Source organism: Oncorhynchus nerka, linkage group LG24 (assembly GCF_034236695.1).
Source record: "Oncorhynchus nerka isolate Pitt River linkage group LG24, Oner_Uvic_2.0, whole genome shotgun sequence".
Lineage (NCBI taxonomy): Eukaryota > Metazoa > Chordata > Actinopteri > Salmoniformes > Salmonidae > Oncorhynchus > Oncorhynchus nerka.
Genome location: NC_088419.1, coordinates 88,892,150 through 88,904,846, shown reverse-complemented (window position 1 = coordinate 88,904,846; position 12,697 = coordinate 88,892,150). Strand labels below are relative to the sequence as shown.

At 39.3% G+C, this 12,697-nt stretch overlaps 1 protein-coding gene across 7 annotated transcripts in view; it reads right to left on the bottom strand.

Moving 5' to 3' along the window:
- Positions 1-67: 67 nt before the first annotated feature.
- Positions 68-12,697, bottom strand: part of ptprc (protein tyrosine phosphatase receptor type C) — a 31,126-nt gene continuing 18,496 nt past the window's right edge. For all 7 annotated transcript variants that reach the window (XM_029644682.2, XM_029644681.2, XM_065009258.1 and 4 more), the window contains 14 exons: positions 12,025-12,101; positions 11,829-11,865; positions 11,551-11,648; positions 11,230-11,355; positions 10,604-10,761; positions 10,275-10,410; positions 8,008-8,157; positions 4,422-4,512; positions 3,906-4,039; positions 3,618-3,752; positions 3,379-3,501; positions 2,527-2,693; positions 1,404-1,539; positions 68-1,136 (listed from right to left, as the gene is read on the bottom strand). In XM_029644682.2, coding sequence (XP_029500542.1) covers positions 786-1,136; positions 1,404-1,539; positions 2,527-2,693; positions 3,379-3,501; positions 3,618-3,752; positions 3,906-4,039; positions 4,422-4,512; positions 8,008-8,157; positions 10,275-10,410; positions 10,604-10,761; positions 11,230-11,355; positions 11,551-11,648; positions 11,829-11,865; positions 12,025-12,101 — 1,919 coding nt within the window. In that variant the 3' untranslated portion in view covers positions 68-785. The remainder of the gene's footprint in view (positions 1,137-1,403; positions 1,540-2,526; positions 2,694-3,378; positions 3,502-3,617; positions 3,753-3,905; positions 4,040-4,421; positions 4,513-8,007; positions 8,158-10,274; positions 10,411-10,603; positions 10,762-11,229; positions 11,356-11,550; positions 11,649-11,828; positions 11,866-12,024; positions 12,102-12,697) is intronic.

Below are 12,697 nucleotides of genomic sequence, written 5' to 3'. Positions count from 1 at the left end.
ACATGGTGTACTAACAGCCGAGGGGCAGCAGCCTAAATATCTTTACAAGATTTTGAATTCACTGTGAAACGTTTTCACACTCCTTTATTTCAGAACAAAAGTACTGCTTATTCTAAATTAATATACACATTTGATTTACGCTTATGATAGTACAGAAAATAGCGAACCTAATATTAAAATGACAGCCTTCACTTAACCATTTATCAATATATACTAAAAAAGCAAAAATAAAAGAGAACTGTAGTTTGAAAACAGCAATGTAGTGCAAAGTTTTCCATTTACTTTGCTTGTCAAAATAGCACACATTTAGCAATTTCTAACACAGTTTACCCTACCATGGCCGCAATACGTAATTTAGGGCTCTATTCAAACCATATCGCTGAAGCGTTACAGATTTCGTGGTCAAAATGTAAAGATAATTTCCAATTGAGCCGACATATTACCGTGAATGCCGTCTCTGCCAAAGCAGGAATATTTCCTTAAAAAAAATGTGAATTTGGCTTTTGTGCTGAATTTCCACGATATGGATTGAAAAAAATATCCCTTAGTTTGAATCTGAAAATACGCCAAGTCATAATTTTACAGAAATAAAGCTATAAAAACATTTTTTTAAATGGCATAAAAATCCATTTCAAAACACATGTTAACTTCAAATGAAAGCTTTACATGTATAATACATTCAAGGAGTAATTAAACCAAGTCTCCTATATACCAAGTCTCCTATATCCCTCTACTGACCACTGAACACTAACACTGTAAAAGGCACTAAAGTACTTATATCCTGTTCAAGCGTCTTTATATAGGTTCTGTCGCACCTCCAGGGTGACAGCGGGGCCGTTACTAGACCCCTCCAGAGGGGTTTTCTCTGTAGGGCTACCTGGCTCTTTAGCCTCATCCTCTGCTGCAGCACCTGCTTCTTTCCCTGCCACTAGGGGAGTGCTCTCTACTGCCTCCTTCACCACCTCTGCCCCCTGCTGGGTGGCTGTGGTAGCGCTGGCAGGCTGCTCTGCTTTGGTCTCGTTGACGACCTGGATGGAGTCAGCTGCTGCAGCTGGGGCGGTGGCTGGCTGCTTCACTTCCCCATTCTGAATAGGAAACGATCCCTCCACGGCGTCATACAGAAACTGGTACTGCTCCTGACAGGGTGACACACACAGAGACAGACAGACAGCGGTGAGAGAGAGAACCATACCAACACTCACCCTTCTAGGGACAATCCTCATTGAGACCGTGGCTGAACTAGATGATAAGCTACCTTGGAACAGAAACAAACAGATAGTCCTAATGCATGTTACATTTGACACATTTACGACCTTGTACATCATACCCACAATACAATTTGGAAATGTGCAACAGTATTTGTTCAGACCAGGGTACAGTAGGCCAACATGTGTCCTACTTACCAGGCTGTGGATCATGCCTTGCCTCTCCTTGCGCAGAGCCTTGGCCACCTGGAACACGTCAACCAGTTTCTCTGTCTCGGCACTGTCCATGATGTTCCACAACGCACAGAAGACCCCGGAGCGAGACGAGCCATCACTGTGAGAAGTTGGAGGGATGGAGGGCATTGACTCAGTAAAGAGTAGGGCATTGACTCTGTAAAGAGTAGGGCATTGACTCTGTAAAGAGTAGGGCATTGACTCAGTAAAGAGTAGGGCATTGACTCAGTAAAGAGTAGGGCATTGACTCAGTAAAGAGTTGGGCATTGACTCTGTAAAGAGTAGGGCATTGACTCAGTAAAGAGTAGGGCATTGACTCAGTAAAGAGTAGGGCATTGACTCAGTAAAGAGTAGGGCATTGACTCTGTAAAACGTAGGGCATTGACTCATTAAAGAGTAGGGCATTGACTCAGTAAAGAGTAGGGCTTTGACTTATTAAAGAGTAGGGCATTGACTCAGTAAAGAGTAGGGCAATGACTCTGTAAAGAGTAGGGCATTGACTCTGTAAAGAGTAGGGCATTGACTCTGTAAAGAGTAGGGCATTGACTCTGTAAAGAGTAGGGCATTGACTCATTAAAGAGTAGGGTTTTGACTCAGTAAAGAGTAGGGCTTTGACTTATTAAAGAGTAGGGCATTGACTCAGTAAAGAGTAGGGCAATGACTCTGTAAAGAGTAGGGCATTGACTCTGTAAAGAGTAGGGCATTGACTCATTAAAGAGTAGGGCTTTGACTTATTAAAGAGTAGGGCATTGACTCAGTAAAGAGTAGGGCAATGACTCTGTAAAGAGTAGGGCATTGACTCTGTAAAGAGTAGGGCATTGACTCTGTAAAGAGTAGGGCATTGACTCTGTAAAGAGTAGGGCATTGACTCATTAAAGAGTAGGGTTTTGACTCAGTAAAGAGTAGGGCATTGACTCAGTAAAGAGTAGGGCATTGACTCAGTAAAGAGTAGGGCAATGACTCAGTAAAGAGTAGGGTTTTGATTCAGTAAAGAGTAAGGTTTTGACTCATCTTACAAATCCAGATGCCTCCAAGAGCAGGCAGATATGTAAACAATGTCTAGAATGGCTCTGAGACTGTGACTCACTTGCAGTGGACCACAACAGGCAGGATCTTCTCTGCCTTGCTGTTGCCATAGCCACAGGTCTGCTTGATGTTCTTGATCATGTCCATCAAATCCTGAGGCTTCTCTGGGAGTTCTCGTCCCGCCCACTTCAGGAACTGGTACTGTTTCACCTGCCGACTGTCTTTCCTCTGTAAGGACAGGATGGGTTTTTTAAAATTTCTTTTTCAAATCACATTTTATTGGTCACATGCGTGGAATACTACAGGTGTAGACATTACAGTGAAAAGCTTACTTGAGAGCCCATTCCCAACAGTAAGACAAATATTTGCTCAATAAAAAAGGAAATAGTAACACAACACAAACAATAACGAGGCTGTATATAAGGAGTACCAGTACTGAGTACTGAGGCGGCAGGGTAGCCTAGTGGTTAGAGCGTTGGACTAGTAACCGGAAGGTTGCAAGTTCAAACCCCTGAGCTGACACGGTACAAATCTGTCGTTCTGCCCCTGATCAGGCAGTTAACCCACTGTTCCTAGGCCGTCATTGAAAACAATAATTTGTTCTTAACTGACTTGCCTAGTTAAATAAAGGTAAAATAAAAATGTCCAGGGGTACAAGGTAATACAGTATATGGGTTTCACCAAGTTGAGTTCAGGTTCACTTTATTTACCTTTCATAATACTTTCCATGGTCTTTCTTGGATTCAAAGGCCAATATTAAAACAGTGACAAAGTTGACACAAACACATTTTAATTTCCTTAAGTTCTTAATGAAGATACTTTTTTTTTTAAGTTGGAGGAGAGTTATCACATTGTCTGCCGTACATAAGTGGGAACAGCCCCCAGACGTTCCCTACGGTTAGTTACCAGTTACCTTAGGGTGACGGATTTGGAGACTGCGAGTGGTGTACGCTGGGAGGGTTTCTGTGGCCATCAACTCCACCTCCATGTCCCTGAAGGTTTTCTTTTCCTCTCCCCAGTACGCTGAACAGAACTCCTACGCATGCAGAGAAAAACACAGACTAACTCAAACAATACATCCACACAATGCATTAGAATAGCACTGCTGTATAACAGAGGTTCTTAGACCCCCCCCCTTGTTTTGGGACCCACCTGGTCTCCTTCTGTGAGGTCTGACAGCATGACGATGGTATTGACCTTCTTCTGGAAGACCATCTGCCAGAAGTCTCCTGTGGTGTCGGCTAGAGGACCCTGGGCTGCTATCAGACTCCTCTGACACCAGTAACCCTAAGCGAGATGAACATACTTTAAATGGTTCACGGGATTCAATTCCATTTTGAGTGAAAATCATTTTGAGTGAGATCCATTTTTGCCTCACATCAATAATCCTGTGTCTGTTAAATTACTTAAAATTTCTCAAATGTAAAATGTGGTATGTACATCTATCTGTGTGGCGTTGATGTATTTGGTGGACTCCTCGTCCTCTTCGTCAGAAGATTCATCATCATCGTCATCGTCGTCCTGGTCATGGCTGCTCTCGTCCTCGAGCTTCACCAGAACCCTGTTGTAGTCGTCTGATTGGAATGGTTTCAAATACCAGTCAGTTTTAGGAAGGGAAACCTATCTGAGGAACTCTTCAAGGAAGACTTCTTAAAGTGAAACTGAAAGCGTTTTAGCAACATGAAATCGTACTACATTCAGTTCATATACACCCCAAGGAAGAATGACATCTTTTTAAAAAAACATGGTCATTTTCACATTTTCATAAGTTCATAGAATGTTTGGGATTGACATACAGTAAGACATTTCTGTGAAGATTTTATGGAAATATAGAGTGAGAAAGCGGTCCGTACTTTTGGACAATTAATAGAACTAAACTTAAATGTATTATTATTATTATTATAATTATTAACAACAAATGATACTGTGCTGGATCTGGCTGAATGCTGTACTCACATGGAATAACAGAAGAGGAGCGGTTTTTCTTCTTGTTCTCCTCGTTGATCCCTGTGTTGAATGTCCGCCAGTTCTTGTACCGTGGAAGTCTCTACATCACAGAACGGTCACAGAAAACTAGTGGAAGTCTCTACATCACAGAACGGTCACAGAAAACTAGTGGAAGTCTCTACATCACAGAACGGTCACAGAAAACTAGTGGAAGTCTCTACATCACAGAACGGTCACAGAAAACTAGTGGAAGTCTCTACATCACAGAACGGTCACAGAAAACTAGTGGAAGTCTCTATATCACAGAACGGTCATAGAAAACTAGTGGAAGTCTCTACATCACAGAACGGTCAAGGAAAACTAGTGGAAGTCTCTACATCACAGAACGGTCATAGAAAACTAGAGGAAGTCTCTACATCACAGAACGGTCACAGAAAACTAGTGAAAGTCTCTACATCACAGAACGGTCACAGAAAACTAGTGGAAGTCTCTACATCACAGAACGGTCACAGAAAACTAGTGGAAGTCTCTACATCACAGAACGGTCACAGAAAACTAGTGGAAGTCTCTACATCACAGAACGGTCACAGAAAACTAGTGGAAGTCTCTACATCATAGAACGGTCACAGAAAAATAGTTGAAGTACTCTGATAACACGTTTATTACATAGGAAAGACGGGAATGGAACAGTGGATGGAAGAAGGGAAGAAATGACAGAGGGGAGAAATGACAGAGGGAAGAAATGACAGAGGGAAGAAATGACAGAGGGAAGAAATGACAGAGGGAAGAAATGACAGAGGGGAGAAATGACAGAGGGAAGAAATGACAGAGGGAAGAAATGACAGAGGAAAGAAATGACAGAGGGAAGAAATGACAGAGGGAAGAAATGACAGGGAAGAAATGACAGAGGGAAGAAATGACAGAGGGAAGAAATGACAGAGGGAAGAAATGACAGAGGGAAGAAATGACAGAGGAAAGAAATGACAGGGAAGAAATGACAGAGGGAAGAAATGACAGAGGGAAGAAATGACAGGGAAGAAATGACAGAGGGAAGAAATGACAGAGGGAAGAAATGACAGAGGAAAGAAATGACAGGGAAGAAATGACAGAGGGAAGAAATGACAGGGAAGAAATGACAGAGGAAAGAAATGACAGAGGAAAGAAATGACAGGGAAGAAATGACAGAGGGAAGAAATGACAGAGGAAAGAAATGACAGAGGGAAGAAATGACAGAGGGAAGAAATGACAGAGGGAAGAAATGACAGAGGGAAGAAATGACAGAGGAAGAAATGACAGGGAAGAAATGACAGAGGGAAGAAATGACAGAGGAAGAAATGACAGAGGAAGAAATGACAGAGGGAAGAAATGACAGAGGGGAGAAATGACAGAGGGGAGAAATGACAGAGGAAGAAATGACAGAGGGAAGAAATGACAGAGGAAAGAAATGACAGGGAAGAAATGACAGAGGGAAGAAATGACAGGGAAGAAATGACAGAGGAAAGAAATGACAGAGGAAAGAAATGACAGGGAAGAAATGACAGAGGAAGAAATGACAGAGGAAAGAAATGACAGAGGGAAGAAATGACAGAGGGAAGAAATGACAGAGGGAAGAAATGACAGGAAGAAATGACAGAGGGAAGAAATGACAGAGGGAAGAAATGACAGAGGGAAGAAATGACAGAGGGAAGAAATGACAGAGGAGAAATGACAGAGGGGAGAAATGACAGAGGGAAGAAATGACAGAGGAAGAAATGACAGAGGAAAGAAATGACAGGGAAGAAATGACAGGGAAGAAATGACAGAGGGAAGAAATGACAGAGGGAAGAAATTACAGAGGGAAGAAATGACAGAGGAAGAAATGACAGGAAGAAATGACAGGAAGAAATGACAGAGGGAAGAAATGACAGAGGAAGAAATGACAGAGGAAAGAAATGACAGAGGGAAGAAATGACAGAGGAAGAAATGACAGAGGGAAGAAATGACAGAGGGAAGAAATGACAGAGGGAAGAAATGACAGAGGGAAGAAATGACAGAGGAAGAAATGAAAAGAAATGACAGGAAGAAATGACAGAGGGAAGAAATGACAGAGGGAAGAAATGACAGGGAAGAAATGACAGAGGGAAGAAATGACAGAGGAAGAAATGACAGAGGAAAGAAATGACAGGGAAGAAATGACAGAGGGAAGAAATGACAGGGAAGAAATGACAGAGGAAAGAAATGACAGAGGGAAGAAATGACAGAGGGAAGAAATGACAGAGGAAAGAAATGACAGGGAAGAAATGACAGAGGGAAGAAATGACAGAGGGAAGAAATGACAGGGAAGAAATGACAGAGGGAAGAAATGACAGAGGGAAGAAATGACAGAGGAAAGAAATGACAGGGAAGAAATGACAGAGGGAAGAAATGACAGGGAAGAAATGACAGAGGAAAGAAATGACAGAGGAAAGAAATGACAGGGAAGAAATGACAGAGGGAAGAAATGACAGAGGAAAGAAATGACAGAGGGAAGAAATGACAGAGGGAAGAAATGACAGAGGGAAGAAATGACAGAGGGAAGAAATGACAGAGGGAAGAAATGACAGGGAAGAAATGACAGAGGGAAGAAATGACAGAGGGAAGAAATGACAGAGGGAAGAAATGACAGAGGGAAGAAATGACAGAGGGGAGAAATGACAGAGGGGAGAAATGACAGAGGGAAGAAATGACAGAGGGAAGAAATGACAGAGGAAAGAAATGACAGGGAAGAAATGACAGAGGGAAGAAATGACAGGGAAGAAATGACAGAGGAAAGAAATGACAGAGGAAAGAAATGACAGGGAAGAAATGACAGAGGGAAGAAATGACAGAGGAAAGAAATGACAGAGGGAAGAAATGACAGAGGGAAGAAATGACAGAGGGAAGAAATGACAGGGAAGAAATGACAGAGGGAAGAAATGACAGAGGGAAGAAATGACAGAGGGAAGAAATGACAGAGGGAAGAAATGACAGAGGGGAGAAATGACAGAGGGGAGAAATGACAGAGGGAAGAAATGACAGAGGGAAGAAATGACAGAGGAAAGAAATGACAGGGAAGAAATGACAGGGAAGAAATGACAGAGGGAAGAAATGACAGAGGGAAGAAATGACAGAGGGAAGAAATGACAGAGGGAAGAAATGACAGGGAAGAAATGACAGGGAAGAAATGACAGAGGGAAGAAATGACAGAGGGAAGAAATGACAGAGGAAAGAAATGACAGAGGGAAGAAATGACAGAGGGAAGAAATGACAGAGGGAAGAAATGACAGAGGGAAGAAATGACAGAGGGAAGAAATGACAGGGAAGAAATGACAGAGGGAAGAAATGACAGAGGGAAGAAATGACAGAGGAAAGAAATGACAGAGGGAAGAAATGACAGAGGGAAGAAATGACAGAGGGAAGAAATGACAGAGGGAAGAAATGACAGAGGGAAGAAATGACAGGGAAGAAATGACAGAGGGAAGAAATGACAGAGGGAAGAAATGACAGAGGAAAGCAAGAATGGATGAAGGGACAGGAAGTAATAGATGAAGGGACAGGAAGTAATAACAGAAGGAATAAGTGAATAAGTTAGACTGACCTGGAACTCTGCCTCCAGCAGAGTAGGCTCGTTACCGGAGTCTCTCTGTTTGAGTGTGCCCAGTGTTGGGTGCAGCTCTGCCAGGGAGATCTCTGTCTCTCCAAACTGGTTGTGTTCTATCAGAGCTTGATGGATCAGGATGTACTGAGCCTGACCGGACACACAGGTTAATACACACATTAATACTTAATAATACACACATTAATACTTAATAATACACACATTAATACACACCATAATACGTAATAATACACACAGGTTAATACACACATTAATACTTAATAATACACACATTAAAACGTAATAATACACACATTAATACTTAATAATACACACATTAATACACACATTAATACTTAATAATACACCCAGGGTAATACATACATTAATATTAATAATACACACATTACTACTTAATAATACACATAGGTTAATAAACACATTAATACTTAATAATACACACAGGTTAATAAACACATTAATACTTAATAATACACACAGGTTAATAAACACATTACTACTTAATAATACACACAGGTTAATACACACATTAATACTTAATAATACACACAGGTTAATACACACATTAATACTTAATAATACACACAGGTTAATATACACATTAATACTTAATAATACACACATTAATACACACATTAATACTTAATAATACACACAGGTTAATATACACATTAATACTTAATAATACACACATGTTAATATACACATTAATACCTAATAATACACACATTAATACACACATTAATACTTAATAATACACACAGGATAATATACACATTAATACTTAATAATACACACAGGTTAATATACACATTAATACTTAATACTACACACATTAATACACACATTAATACTTAATAATACACACAGGTTAATATACACATTAATACTTAATAATCCTCACAGGTTAATATACACATTAATACTTAATAATACACATAGGTTAATATACACATTAATACTTAATAATACACACATTAATACACACATTAATACTTAATAATACACACAGGTTAATATACACATTAATACTTAATACTACACACATTAATACACACATTAATACTTAATAATACACACAGGTTAATATACACATTAATACTTAATAATCCTCACAGGTTAATATACACATTAATACTTAATAATACACACAGGATAATATACACATTAATACTTAATAATACACACAGGTTAATATACACATTAATACTTAATAATACACACATTAATACACACATTAATACTTAATAATACACACAGGTTAATATACACATTAATACTTAATAATCCTCACAGGTTAATATACACATTAATACTTAATAATACACATAGGTTAATATACACATTAATACTTAATAATACACATAGGTTAATATACACATTAATACTTAATAATATACACAGGTTAACATACACATTAATACTTAATAATACACACAGGTTAATATACACATTAATACTTAATAATACACACAGGTTAATATACACATTAATACTTAATAATACACATAGGTTAATATACACATTAATACTTAATAATATACACATTAATAATAATCCACACAGGTTAAAACACACATTAATACTTAATAATACACATAGGTTAATATACACATTAATACTTAATAATACACACATTAATACACACATTAATACTTAATAATACACACAGGTTAATATACACATTAATACTTAATACTACACACATTAATACACACATTAATACTTAATAATACACACAGGTTAATATACACATTAATACTTAATAATCCTCACAGGTTAATATACACATTAATACTTAATAATACACACAGGTTAATATACACATTAATACTTAATAATCCTCACAGGTTAAAACACACATTAATACTTAATAATACACATAGGTTAATATACACATTAATACTTAATAATACACACAGGTTAATATACACATTAATACTTAATAATACACACAGGTTAATATACACATTAATACTTAATAATACACACATTAATACACACATTAATACTTAATAATACACACAGGTTAATATACACATTAATACTTAATAATATACACAGGTTAATATACACATTAATACTTAATAATACACACAGGTTAATATACACATTAATACTTAATAATACACACATTAATACACACATTAATACTTAATAATACACACAGGTTAATATACACATTAATACTTAATAATACACACAGGTTAATATACATATCATAGTCTAATGTGATGACAACCTACCTCTACTTGAACCATGAGGCATCTCTGGCGCCGTAGCTTGACCACGTATCCGTAGATGTCCACTCTGCCCTCAGCCTCCAGCCCCTCCATCATGGCATCAATGCCCATGTAGGTGCCTGTTCTCCCCACTCCAGCGCTTCACAAAGTAGTATGGTCAAATTATGAACAATCACACACAAATATCTCATTCTGGACACAATAACTCCCAACAGTATAGAAAAATGGCAACTAAAAATAAAAAAAACATTTTGAATAAAGAGAGGTCAACAAATATAAAGTACAATCCTGTGTGTGTGTGTGTGTGTGTGTGTGTGTGTGTGGTTTTCTACCTGCAGTGGATGACTATGGGTCCACTGAAGAGGTTCTTGAAGGCGTTGACGCGTCGCCTCAGCTTCAGCAGGAGGTGTGGCTCTCCCGGCACGCCGTGGTCTGGCCAGCTGGTGAACTGGATGTGGGTCACCTCCCTCTCTGCACTCTTCTCCCTCTTCTACACACACACACACCACACGTACATACAGGTGTAGGATCTTAATTTGACCAGTTTCTCACAGCAGGAAAATAATCCTGCAGTAACAGGAAATCTGAATTATGGTGTGGAATATAATTAATGGACATTTTTGTAGGGGTTGGTGTATTTTTTGTTAGGGCAAACTAAGTCTGACATTTTAAAGTGGAAATAACAAACTTTAAAAGCCTTTTTAAAACTCAAATACAGGTTTGCATTTCCTGCAACAACAGGGTGATCAACTGAAGATCCTACATCTGTATAGAGGTGCATGGGGTGACCAGCCAACTTCATACCATTTGTATCTTAATCCTAATCAGACATTCAGTGACTTTGATATATAATTTTAGTTTCGTTTTGGCAGTTTATCAAGAGAGTGTTTGTTTTACCGTGTTTGTTTATTTAAAAATAACAGATATCGCTGTATTAACCCTGTGAATATTGACTCACGTTGGTCAAGCTGAGGTGACGGATGATGTAATCGGGACAGTGCTCTTCTCTGTTCAGCTTCACAACAAACCCCTCAAAGATCTCCACCTCCCTTTCAGGAGACGGCCAGTACTGGGCACACTTGTTCTACAACACAGAAACAGGTAAATGCCAGTTAAATGTCATAGGAAAATATCTTCAGAGGACGAGCTGTCTTTTCCTGTTGTTCTGGTTTTGAGCCGTGGGTGTAATCGAAAGGAAGCTCTGCTTTGCAAACCCGAGCAACATGCACACAAACGTGTTAAGCGTATAAACAGAACCGTTTTACTGTTATTTGCTTACCCTGCTACTCTCCTCACAACGTGTTACCATGACGATGATAGAGGACTGTTGCTCCCAAACCATCCTCCAGAAATCCCCCACTGTCTCTTCCTTGGGACCTACCACACACACACACACACGCGCACACACACACACACACACACACACACACACGCGCGCACGCACGCACGCACACACACACACACACACACAAACGTTGCAGAATAAAGACGCAAGGCCAACACAACACTACACGATTCAGTGTGTAAAGATAATCATCAGTAAAAACAGCCCTTAACCTTGAGCTGCGATGTACTTCTTAGACTCCTTGAAACCCTGTAACGAAAGACAATTTGGCACAGCACACAATAGGTACAAAATAAGTTGGTATCATTACTAATTACTATGTATATTAATCACTATATATTTACTATTTTACCATGTAGGTAAATTATGAGTTAACATGACTGTTAAAAGCGAATAAGTGTTCCTTACGTCGATGAAGCTGGCGTTGATGTAGTCACAGCCAGTCTCTCCATTACCACTGGTCAGCTGGACACGGTTGTAGTCGTCTGATTGGACCGAGACATAAGGAAATAACATCACTGATCTGAGAGGAGCAGTGTTCACATAGGATCAGGTGTTCTGCCTTCAGACAGCAGTGTTCATATAGGATAATGTGTTCTACCTGGGGATAGCAGTGTTCATATAGGATAATGTGTTCTACCTGGGGACAGCAGTGTTCATATAGGATAATGTGTTCTGCCTGGGGATAGCAGTGTTCATATAGGATAATGTGTTCTACCTGGGGATAGCAGTGTTCATATAGGATAATGTGTTCTACCTGGGGATAGCAGTGTTCATATAGGATAATGTGTTCTACCTGGGGATAGCAGTGTTCATATAGGATAATGTGTTCTACCTGGGGATAGCAGTGTTCATATAGGATAATGTGTTCTACCTGGGGACAGCAGTGTTCATATAGGATAATGTGTTCTACCTGGGGATAGCAGTGTTCATATAGGATAATGTGTTCTACCTGGGGACAGCAGTGTTCATATAGGATAATGTGTTCTGCCTGGGGATAGCAGTGTTCATATAGGATAATGTGTTCTACCTGGGGATAGCAGTGTTCATATAGGATAATGTGTTCTACCTGGGGATAGCA